General features: G+C 40.3%; 2 protein-coding genes across 2 annotated transcripts in view; one reads left to right on the top strand and one right to left on the bottom strand.

Moving 5' to 3' along the window:
* The window catches only part of sugp1 (SURP and G patch domain containing 1), a 42,118-nt gene extending 34,767 nt beyond the window's left edge, over nucleotides 1-7,351 (bottom strand). The window contains exons 1-2 of the mRNA XM_077614471.1: nucleotides 7,171-7,351; nucleotides 6,970-7,065 (exon numbers count right to left, since the gene is read on the bottom strand). The gene's annotated coding sequence lies outside the window, so the exon portion shown is untranslated. The remainder of the gene's footprint in view (nucleotides 1-6,969; nucleotides 7,066-7,170) is intronic.
* Nucleotides 7,343-11,074, top strand: LOC144085335 (spindlin-Z-like). Its single transcript, XM_077614476.1, has 5 exons — nucleotides 7,343-7,478; nucleotides 8,127-8,176; nucleotides 8,651-8,910; nucleotides 9,050-9,283; nucleotides 10,067-11,074. Exons 2-5 carry the CDS (start codon nucleotides 8,157-8,159, stop codon nucleotides 10,270-10,272), a joined length of 720 nt encoding a protein of 239 aa, XP_077470602.1. The 5' UTR covers nucleotides 7,343-7,478; nucleotides 8,127-8,156; the 3' UTR covers nucleotides 10,273-11,074.
* Nucleotides 11,075-11,946: the final 872 nt, after the last annotated feature.

The following is an 11,946-nucleotide window of genomic DNA, read 5'->3' as shown; positions in this document are numbered from 1 at the left end:
CCAAGTTACAAAATACCACAAAATGTGCATATACTTATAGCAAAAAAAAAATCAAAATGGCGTTCATACACGGGACAGAGCAACAACCTGACTGCAACAGGCATTTTCTATTAATAGAAAGCTCGCTTCCAGCCTAGTTGAAATGAATTGGCCGTCTGTCGCCGTCAATGGCAACCAATAATAATTTCCCCTTGCACCTCACATTGAGTGCTTACATGCGGCCCCTAGTTTTGCATGTCTGATGTGAAGAGAGAGCAAATGAACTGGTGGCCATGGAGTGTGTGTGTGTGTGTGTGTGTGTGTGTGTGTGTGTGTGTGTGTGTGTGTGTGTGTGTATGTGTGTGTTAATGCGCCTGACTGTGTCTGTGTGCGAAAGGGTGGGTGGGTGTGTGTGCGTCAGAGATGAGGGCAGTCCAAGGACACACTCCTCTAGCAGCCTGGGAGCATCACCCACCCATTCTTTCGACGTCTGTTTCCTTTAAACGCATACACGTACACACGCGCGGGCGTCTAGCTATTCAGTGATTATGCAAACAGACACAGGAAGATTCAAATTATTTCGTACAAGCAAGGTGAGGTGTTTTTGTACGGCTACAAATGTGGGCGAGGCCATCCGCAGTGCGTTTAAATGCACTCCCGCTCGCTCTTTTGCTCCTTCTTCTGCTATTATTGATACATTTTCTAGCAATTCTAACCATCCTTGTCAAAGTTAGTCATCGAGGATGCAAATCATTGACTGTGGTGACATGAAGACCCCCCACAACCCCTACATACACACGTAAAGTGGGTAACTCTATAAGTATTGAGCGTATCCGATTTCATATTGTACACATCCGAGGGTTGTCCTCTACCTGGCTTTCTCTGCAGTGGCGGCCGTCTGCTGTGTCCCTGACTGTCCTACTTCAATTAATCATATCAGCATCTCCTGCGCCACCCCCTTAGCGTTTTACATCCCCAGGGACATTTGCTTATTTAGTCCCTTCCTTCCTCCCACCCGATCTCTATTACTGTACGGGGCTTTAACAACGTTTTACTTTTTAAAATATATATATATATATATCATCTTGTTGTGTCTATGCAGGAGATGTTAGATGATTTAATATCTCTTGGCACGAATACATGGAGATGTTAAGACCTCCCATTAAAAACACCTTAACACAAGTATTCATTCATTCATTTTCTGTAGCGCTTAGCCTCACAAGGGCCATGGGGGGTGCTGGAGCCTATCCCAGCAAACTATTGGCAGTTGGCGGGGGACACCCTGAATTGGTTGGCAGCCAATTGCAGGGCACAAGGAGAGAGACAAAAAATTGACGCTCAAATTCATACCTAGGGGCAATTTAGTGTTCTGGCATGTTTTTTGGGTTGTGGGAAGAAACTGGAGTGCCTGGAGAAAACTCACAGAAGTACTATTATGCAAAAAATAATAAATAAACATCATAACTGGCATACATTAAGCTTCTCGGTCAAATATTCCTAATCATTTGTATGCTATGAAAGATTGTTAGGAAATGATCCGATGTATTCTTGTTCATGTACACATGCAAACAACAGCCGATTACTGTAAATGCTCTTCCTCTGTTCAGTAGAAGGTACAATTACAATGACACCTGCTGCTATTCATACAACACAATAATTATTTTGTTCAACTACACAGGCTCAGACTTCACAAGAAAATTGGTTTTTAACCATCATCATTTCAGTAAGCACTGATCCATCCGCTTAGAAGTGCATCATTTTCCAGGCCCATCCGCCATCATTTTCAGACTAGGAATCGCACCTGAGTTCCACTAGCCAACAATAAACAAGAAAAAAAACGCTGAAAAAAAACACACAGGCATATAAGGTTCACTGGAGTATAAAAGTCATCAAGTTATTTTGCTATTGTTGGGTATGTTTGGATACATTATTATAGTTGTATTCTGGGCTGTGTATTCTCTTATAGTATTTCCACCCATGAATTCCCATGTATCTTTGCAGCTTGCGAACGTCATGAAAACTCAGCTCCAATTTGAAATCAGGATTAGCGTTTGGTTAAAGCTGTGAGTCTGTGTATGAGTCAGTGAACAAGACAGGCAGATAGAAGGAAAGGGGGTGAGGGGTGGGGGGCTTTAGGGTTTTGGTTGAGAGTCAGTCATCCAGCAGCCGCAGGCCTCAGCAGAAACATTGCAGTTACTGGACAGTGAAGCAAGCTTGCTTGGGAGGAAGTGAGCAGCACGTCAAGATGAAATGGTCGAAGAGAAAAACAAACAGTGGGAGAGAACGAGAAGCCACGCAGCTTTTCCCAAAGATTACAAAAGCCTATCGTGGCGTTTGTGTTGCATGACCGATTATTTGGCAAAAAAACGGAAAACGCGCCATTCCGATAGATCGATGCAATATTTGTATCAGGGTGTTATTTGAGAACAAACAGCAAGGTTTTCCTAAATTCATCACAAACTCTATTTGTGACCAAATCAGTCTCCCAGGCGCTTTTTTTTTCCAACTAGAATTGTCATAGGACGGGAAGAGAGGGCCTCCCGCTCACTAATTTCACTCCTTCATCCACTGATAATATTTGCTCCGAGCCGCCCAGTGAAGTGACGAGAGCCAGGACAAAGCTTTGGCTTGTGACTCATCTCATCTGTTCTGCTCTGTCAAGGTCTATACTCCGTGACACTGTAGCTATTCATCAGAGAAGACCCACTCACACATTCAGCCGCACACACATATACAGTAACTGCGGTCCACCGAGGACGTAAAGTCGATGGACTAATTTCCACGCTTATTACTTCTTTCTAAACCCTGACTTCTAAAAACCAAAGGTCATCCAAGATCACATTTCGACATGACCATGATTCATTTTAAAACTCTTGCTCAAGGACACAATGACGAGTCTCAGTAGACGGACTAGAATCTTTTCTAACCCAATTGGTTTCCCGTTAAGGCACAAAGAGATGCTATCTGCTAATGCTAAGCTACAGAGGAATATAAAAAAGTATGAAATAATAGTTTAATTGTTGCTTTGCCAACAAACATGTCATTGTTTCATTCATTATTTAGTTGCTGTTTTAGAGAAGGAAAGCACTCTCAAGAAAGTGGAACTAAAGCCAAAGAATATTACAGTCAGTCACTGCTTTAAATAATATAGACCTTTTTAAAGATTTTTTTTTGGTAGGGTGATTACAAAACAGGTCATTTTGGTAAGCCAACCTGATCTCAAAAAATATTTCCATGAACCATTCCTTATCTTAAATTATTTATCGTATACGTGCAGACTATATTCATAACGAATCCCGATTCCAGAAAGAACAGATTTTGAATGTATTATTCCACACATATTTTTCTATTTTCAACACAATACATCAACCGCAATGTACCAGTTTATTTCTATGTGGAATACCAGCTGTAATATCGCTATGAGAGTTTTCAGATGCAAGAACAAACTACTGACCTCATTTTCTACTTTCATGCTACAGCGTAACCCAGCCCTTTATAGAAATCTAACCTCCAGGAGTGATTTTAAGTGGCCTTGGACAAGATTGATGACTATGTGCAGGGATGTGTCAAGCGGGCTGTTCTGTTTCTGGGTTCGAGCTGCAGAAAAGCACTTTAATTGTCAGAGGGATCCCAAAGAAAAAAAACCACAGCATCCATCATTTTACAAAAGTGCCCCCGGTTCCTCATAGCTGTGTTGTCTCTCGTTTTCTTTCTCTCTGTCATGGGATCAAGTAGAACTCAGGAATATCCACTGTGAGAATTCCATGAGCTTAAATGTATAAATAGATTGGACGTCAGTCAACGTCAATGGCAGCCAGTGTGATAAATGAGCAAATCAGAGAAATCCAAGTCGTTCTAATCTACAGGCATTTCGCTGTACAACTGCTTGTTTAAGGGTAGAGTTGGAGACGTTGATGGCTCGATTGAGAATTGCTAAATCCGTGTTAGAGTGGAATGGATTGTGTAACTGCCTCACATTAGTACGTTCTATTGGCATGTCCTATTACTCTTGCTTCCTAACTCTATTAATAATGGAATGCTGTTAAAGGCGATTTGTTCATTGGCTACTTGAGTAATCGGGTGAGGTTACGATTGCAAGTAAACAAACACGTTCACAGTGGTATGGTCCTAATAGTGGTGATTAATTATTAAGGTGACGTTTGCTTCTTATTATCAAACTCATTGAAGTAGGATTTATGGACCGAGCAAGTCAAATGAAATTGATAGTCAGATGGTTGTTTGGAGACATTGTCATACCTGCTAAGTCTAAACCTGAATTGGTTGTTGTCCAATCAGAGGGCACAACAACACCAACAACTGTTCATGCAAACAATCATACCTGAGGACGATTTAAAGTGTTCAAACACCATACTCTGCATGTTTTTGGGGATGTGGGTGGAAACCAAAGTAGCCAGAAAAAAAAAACATGCATTCACGGGGACGTGCAAACTCCACACAGGGAGGTCGGAACCCACCAAGGATTGAACCATCCATCACAGTCGTGCTAAGCACCGACCAAAACAAGAGTTTGTGGTTCCAATTTACATTTCCATTTAAAAAACAAACCCCAATCTAAATGACACCAAATTTTTACCAACTCTCAAAATGAATCAACAATTCATCTGCTACCAAAACAATCAGTTGTGACATCCCTATTCTGAAAGACCATTTCACTACAGAGCCACTTGTCCCTGAACAATTAGAATAATTGGCATGAAAAATATCCAGGACAGTATTGACCAAAAATATCCCACTGAGACATGAATCAGTAACCTGTGAAACCATCTGTAAGGAATGCCCGCAGTGTGGAAATCTACTAAAGAAAAAAAAACCTAGGAGACACACAAGCTCCACTCATAGAGTGGAAAGATTGTCTCAACCAATGACTGGCAGCAGACACGCAAAACGCAAAGACCCTGTGCCATTCCGCCCATTGTTTTTCTCGGTGCTAATTTACCATCTCGCCATGCAGAAGAGTCTGCGTTATCTCGGATGGCAGGATAGCGAGGGCCTCTCCCTTCTCCTCTGCTCACATATCCCACTACAGTCTATTTCTGTCCACCAGAGTGCATCTGACGTCTCTCCCCTGTGCTAAACGCATGAAGCCAGTCAGTCGGTAATGGGCAGTCAAGTGAAGATCCTGCCACAAACCAACCTAATGTGATTAATCGTTTATTCCGCCCGTTTTTACCCAACGTTTGCCACCGCGATCGATGCAGATGGGATGAGTTGGGAAATGATTATATGATAGAAATGAGAGTCATTAGAATGATGAGATGTTATTTATGTGTACAAGAGCAATTTAGGTAATGAGACTTGAATGATTGTACTGCAGGGTGCGAGGGCTGGCGAGGGCTGGCGAGGGCTGGCGGTGGGGTGTGAAAAGGTCAGCCGGGATAAGGAGTGAAGGGGACAGAGGCGAGAAGGGATTATTTACAAAATTTATCTGGGAAATTGCTGAGTCATTTGGAAGGGTAAAGCTGCAAACTGCTTCCTTCTGACGCTTCCTTATCCAAAAGTTACTCACTTGCTGTGCAATGTGTCCTCAACGGGTCCCGTCATCTAAGCCAAATTAGATCCACTCCCCCACCCCCAAACATGTGAATGGCGGCGCCAATTGTGTCAGGTTTTTTTTGTGTGTACTAAATATTTTTTTGGCAAGGTCGACTGAAAGGTCATCTAATAATTAGCCAGGCAACAAGAAGGTCCCGAAAATATTTTAGTATGCCCTTCTACATTGCTTTATTTGGATGTGCAAGGAGCCATATTTGTTTTTTTTAACTGTACTGGAATGCCCTCATTTTTTTTAACATCATGAGTTTTTAATGAGATATTCCGCAGATTACGAGATCTAGTCATGTTGTCAATGTTGAAAATAAAGATGTCCCGACCCTGACTTTTTGACTACTCATCCAATCCGATTTTTCTCAAGATATGTTTTGCCGATATCAATCCGATGACCCGTATTTTTAAACCAGTAAAAAGAATGCAAAATATAATGTAACCAGTAAATGATAAATCACTTTTGTGTATTAAAGTGCATTATTTGGCAAAATAATCAGGCATTTTCTGACTTTGTGACAATTTAGTGGCAAAAATACCAGAATCCAGCTCGATTATTTGTGTAGCCTGCTTTGGACAAAAAAAAACAATAAAAAAACAAAATATGTTATTTCAGTAAGCTATTGAAAAAAAGGTCTTCATGATAGAAAAGTCAAATCAACATTTTTAGGAAAAAATATTGAATTTGAATTGTGTCCTTGGGGTAAAAACAGGACGTTGCAGTCGTCTAAATAGAATTTTTGTGCTTAAATGAGTTAGCCATTTGTAAATTAAAAAAAAGTTGACTTGAATTCAGTACTAAACAGTATGAACGATGGACTGAAGGGGCAGCGACACCTGCTGGATCATTTACAGGCTATAAAATTGTAAAATCAGGAATTCGGTTTCACACCAAGATTAAGATGGACTTCAATTTGTACAGAGAGGAACGGCACCACAACATAAACATTTTTTCTCAAAAAGAAAAAAGTAATGGAAATTAATAATACTGTGTGTCATTTAACTGAAGCAAAACTGTGGAAACTTTGATATCATCGCAACAAACCTTTAACAGAGGTTATTAAAATACCCAGAAGTACACAGTTCAGTAGTATTTCAGGTTTTTTTTTCGTATAAACTAATACATTTACAAAAAATGTTAATTTTTAAAAGTCTTTGTTTCAATATTTTAGCACATACACATATATGGAGGTGGGTCTTTCTTCAAGATAGTACTAAAAAAGTTTTAGAACCAGTGATTAGTATTTTACAGTATTAGTAATAGCTTTTTAATATTTGAATTCCTTAGAGAAAGGATGGTATTTTGCACATCTGTTCCTTTTGAATAAACTTTGCAATGACCTTCTCACCAAATGTCTGCTGTTAAATGAGCACCCAAAGTAGCTCTGTGATGCATTTTTTTACTCACCTCACAAGTCATGACATTACCTTTGTATTGTTCTTTTTTTCTTCAATATCGTGTGACATCTAGCGGCGCAAATGTTGACTTCACCCAAGATAATGTGCAGAAAGAAACCAGAAAACCTTGACATTTTTACACATATAAAACCAGTTAAATTCATGTCATTGTATTCAATGTTTTTTTTCCTACAAACACTGCTAGCAAAACAAGTCAATCTTCGTACTTACTTCTGCTGACGCCATTCATTTCGGCAAAAATACGAATATAGAAGGCAAAAACGTATTATTAAAAGTAAATTAACTTAGTAACACAAAGAAATGCGTGGGTTTTGCAATACACAATTTAAAAACTATATTAAAATGTTTTGTGGGCAACACGCCCGAATCGAAAGACGGAGCCCAGAATTCCCAGAACGCATCGGGGTGTTTGAGTGCATTCTGGGATTTGCAGTCCTTACATTCGTTTCCTTATTTAGCTTGCGTTAGGTGGTGGAATCTGCTCTTCAAAGAAAAACACACGTGAAAATATTGATCAGGTAGGGCAAACGTCTTCTTCTATTATATCTCACCTGGTAAACCCGTCGAGATGGTTAGAGATATTTAATAATTCCACAGCACACGTTCTTTTTTCACCTATATAAAATTGAGGCTAGAGTCCGGGAAAATCACCGCTTATACATGGCGATGCGTTTCCTTTTGTTTAGTTAGCTTACTTGTGGAAATCTTGGCGCCCCCATTGAATTTATGTATTTTTTTCTTTGAAAAAAAAATCTTTTCTTAGTCTATAGATGTCTGGCTGGATGACGTTTGTGTCTGTAATGTCTCGTTTGACCATTTTTTTTACATAATCCCGACGACACGTCGACATTTGATGCAGTGGCTAACATTCGTCGCGGTGAAGTTAAGCATTTCTTTTCGCGATGTGCTTATTACCAATGTTTAACCAGTGCGCGTTAGTACGGAGCTGCGATGGTAAGCAGTAGCAATTAGCTTTTACTAGCTAATGTTTACATCCGGAAGCCTGGTAAATTTGCATGTGTGGTCCAGTGAACGTGATTTTTTTTAGAGTGGCGTGAGTCCAATACAAAGGATATTGAATATCATAAATGTTCATAATGATTATAAATGTGTGTAGGTCACTTGTCATCTATTGGATGCCTTCTTATGTCATTTGTGGCTTGCAGGGTTGTGGGACTTTAAGACTTTATGGAAACATGTCAAAGAAACGGGGCAGGTAATTTCACATCCTTACACATATTTAATTAATTCAAGATCACTTGATGCAGAATGTTTTGATGACAAGTATATAGATCGTCCAGGTTCCTCCCGGTTCGATATGAATGGCTATAATCTCAATATGATGATCCATGTGTCAGGAAATCAATCTGCTATATTCCACAATACAACAATTAAAAAGAATAGCAAGCTATTTCTTCATTGCAGACGGATTGGCAGATTCTCCAAATTAGGCATCTCGGACTCACATGCAAAAATATGTAATCGGGACATCGCTAGTCTATATATTGACTGATACCTAAGAAAAAAATATATATCGGCCAGTCGATATATTAATTTACCTCCATACTAAAGATCATCACCCAAACTGTCAACATGGAAGTTATCCTATTATATCGGCCGAGTCCACATCAGCTCGATATAGCCGTTGACCTTTAATTTTCACACCCCTCCTACGTACATGTTGTGCTAGGAAGCGCAGCAGCGAAGAGTTGAGCGAGAGCTCGGCGTCCACCCTGAGCCCCGACCCGGACAACCTGCTCGGCCGCAGAATCCAGCACAACTGGAGGGAGAAGGGGAACGTGACCAAGTGGAAAGGCACGGTTCTGGAGCGCCTCACCGTCAACAGCTCCCTCTACATGGTCAAATACGACGGCTTCGACTGCGTCTACGGCATCGAGCTGTTCAAAGACAGCCGAGTGTCCTCCCTGCAGGTGTTGGCCGAGAAAGTCGGTGCGTGTCATTCGCTTCCCTTGCGTATACGTGCGCGTAAGATGAGCCTGCCGATCGGAACGCAAAGTTATCGCGAGTTGCACACCCTGCTTTTGAGCATTCATTCACGGACTCATTTAGGTGTCATGTCCTCCCACAGTGAATAATAAGATCAAGGTCCCTCCCGGGGCCGAGGAGCTGGTCGGACGGGCGGTGGAACATCTGTTTGAAAAGGAGGATGGCGAGAAAAACGAATGGCGGGGCATGGTGCTGTCCCGGGCTCCCATCATGACCCACTGGTATTACATCACCTACGAGAAGGACCCCGTGCTCTACATGTACCAGCTATGGGACGATTACAAGGATGGCGATTTACGCGTACTTCCCGAATCGGGTAAGTCACTGCCTTTGACTACGATAGATGTCCAATCAAGGAGCTCTTTGCCTTCAGCCTCCCTTTAAATGGGTTTAACGCGAGTAGACGTCCAATTCTTTTCAACTCTGACAATTACCTAGAAAAATAAAATGCCTTAGCTGCTGTATGGATGTTTTGGTTGGATTTAAAAAAAATTAAAAAGTACAGTTAAATATTAGGGCTGCTGTGATCAATCAATTATTAGACATAGACTGATCGCTGTTTTGATAATTGTTGATCAAAAATCGTTGCAAATTCTTTTTTTTAATCCATTTTACAGTAAATAGTTTAAACTTTTAAATTTAAAAATGGTTTTATTTAATATAGGTATTTTTTAATTTTCTTGTATTAAAATGTGTTTTTAATGTTATTTTTATTGTTTTTTTTACCATTATTTTTTAAATTGAATGAAAAAATAAAATGGGAAATCAAGGAAATGTGTCATTTTTATTACATTTCGGAATATAGGGATCAAATATTTTCATTTCTGTCATCTTCAATCAAAGCGCACTGATTCACGTGTGGATGAATCAAAATGAAAGGTTAAAACATCTGCTTTCATGTTACTTATAAGCTCCATCATTTTCCAGGAAATAGTTTCTTGCACAAAGCACAATATACCAAAAAACCCCAAAGTAATAAAACACTTGATATACTATATTACGACCCACATAAAAACTGGGATATTACTCCCATGACAAAGTCCCAAACGCTACTGAATGGTACATAATCCCCTCTTCTTTTTTTCCCCTCCACATGCAGAGAACAAACACCTGCTTCCAGCCGACAGGAAGCCAGGAGAGGAGCCAGAGAGCCTGGTGGGTAAGCAGGTGGAGTACGTCACGGATAACGGGCTAAAGAGGACGGGCCTGGTCATCTACCAGGTGCCCGCCAAGCCCACGGTCTACTACATCAAGTACGACGACGACGTTCACATCCACGTCTACGACCTGGTGAAAACCACTTAGAACTCGGACCGAGCGTCCCGGCCGTCTTTGACTCGGACGGCCGTCGCCGGTTGAAGTGTTAGCACATTTTCCTTCCTTCCTCGCGGCCGGAAGGAAATGCTGCCCAAGATGAAATCATTTCGTTTCCCGGTTTCGCATGTCACGCGTCATGACTTCAAAGATGATTTAGCCACGATTTGGCTCATCGAAAATGTAAATAAATCCATTTGTACAGATCAGCGGGTGACAGATCGAACTCGAAATTCGCGTCATTTTTGGGGGGGGACGGGAAGGGGGGGGTCAAGACCTCCGCCACCTGAAAAGAATGGGCTGACTTTTCACATTCATGCGTTGTAATTGTATTGCGTACGGAACATCCGGCTGTCCCATTGTGCGTTGTGTGTTACGTGACGGCAAAGTAGAATAACTAAAGTGCCGTTCATCTGAGTGATGTGCCAATCTACCATCGCCGTGAACTCAGTTGAATTGTGTGGGAATCGTCGATTGTGTCACAGATTAACAAGGATTTAAAAAAAAAAATGATAATAACGACTATATTTCTGTTCTATTGTGTAAACTGCAAGTTTTCTACTCTCTAATAATATATCAAATGTACCCTTGTTTATGTCCAGTTGCTTTCAACAGTGCTTGTGCTATTTAGTACGTTAATCTGGCGATCAATATGTATTTTCGTTTTTGAAGCCATCATCATTTCACTGAAACTAAATTGTATGGCCTTGTAATATTCATTGCAACCCTGAAATGTTCTGTAAATATATATTGAATCATTTTTATGAAATGAATCAAATATGTTTGAAAAACACTCATTCATCTTGTCGTTCTTTCCCGTTTTTTTTTTACTGGATCTTCCTGACATTTGGGCCCATTGTCGGCCTTCCCAGTTCAAATAGATTTGACATCTTTTGGTGTAAATGGCAACCAATGATGAAAAACTATAATAACAAAGTAAATCACAAAATATCTAGCTTTAAGGCACGTGTGATCGATCGATCAAGCCGTACACCACTGTATTTTCCCATTGCAGAATCAATTGTGATATTACTACTAAGTCCATGTAATATTTGCGCCAGGATCGGTCTCAAAGCACAAATGTCAGTCTCGCAGAGAAGCGCGAGCAAAAGCCTTTCAAAGATCAACATAGGAATCCGCTTTCATCCTCTTCAGACTGCGATTGTCTGCACTAAATGTCATTCCAATCCATTTAGTATCAAAGTAATATTGCCATCCTCGGAGGAATACAAGACAGGAATAACCAAAAATGATTGATCCTTCCTTGAAGAAAGCGTCGTGTGTGTGTTGCCATGTCTTGAGTAATTACACTGGAATTATTTGTCTCCATAAACAATGCAAAAATAGGCCAAAAAAATGGTTGAACTCCTTCCCAGAAAGGCTTCTTTGAAATTATGGGACATTTTATTGTTGATATAGTATGACACTTTTTAGTATTTGTTTTAGTACCTTCTATTTATTTTGGCAATATTTCAACAGTGGCAGTAAAATGAAATAAAAGCTGAGTAAATTTGGCTAATGAGGAAGAATGAAAATAAGTAGTAATTCAGCTTACTCTATTATATTGTTGAATGTCTCATTTTTTAAAATAGCAGTTTCATTTTACAATGTAGATTGTAGGCAACTGGTGAGCATTTTGACAAGAGCTTTTACAATGGCGTGCGT

Source organism: Stigmatopora argus, chromosome 12 (genome assembly GCF_051989625.1).
Source record: "Stigmatopora argus isolate UIUO_Sarg chromosome 12, RoL_Sarg_1.0, whole genome shotgun sequence".
In the NCBI taxonomy this organism is placed as follows: domain Eukaryota; kingdom Metazoa; phylum Chordata; class Actinopteri; order Syngnathiformes; family Syngnathidae; genus Stigmatopora; species Stigmatopora argus.
The sequence above is the reverse complement of the archived record's forward strand: the minus strand, read 5'-3'. Positions and strand labels throughout refer to the sequence as shown.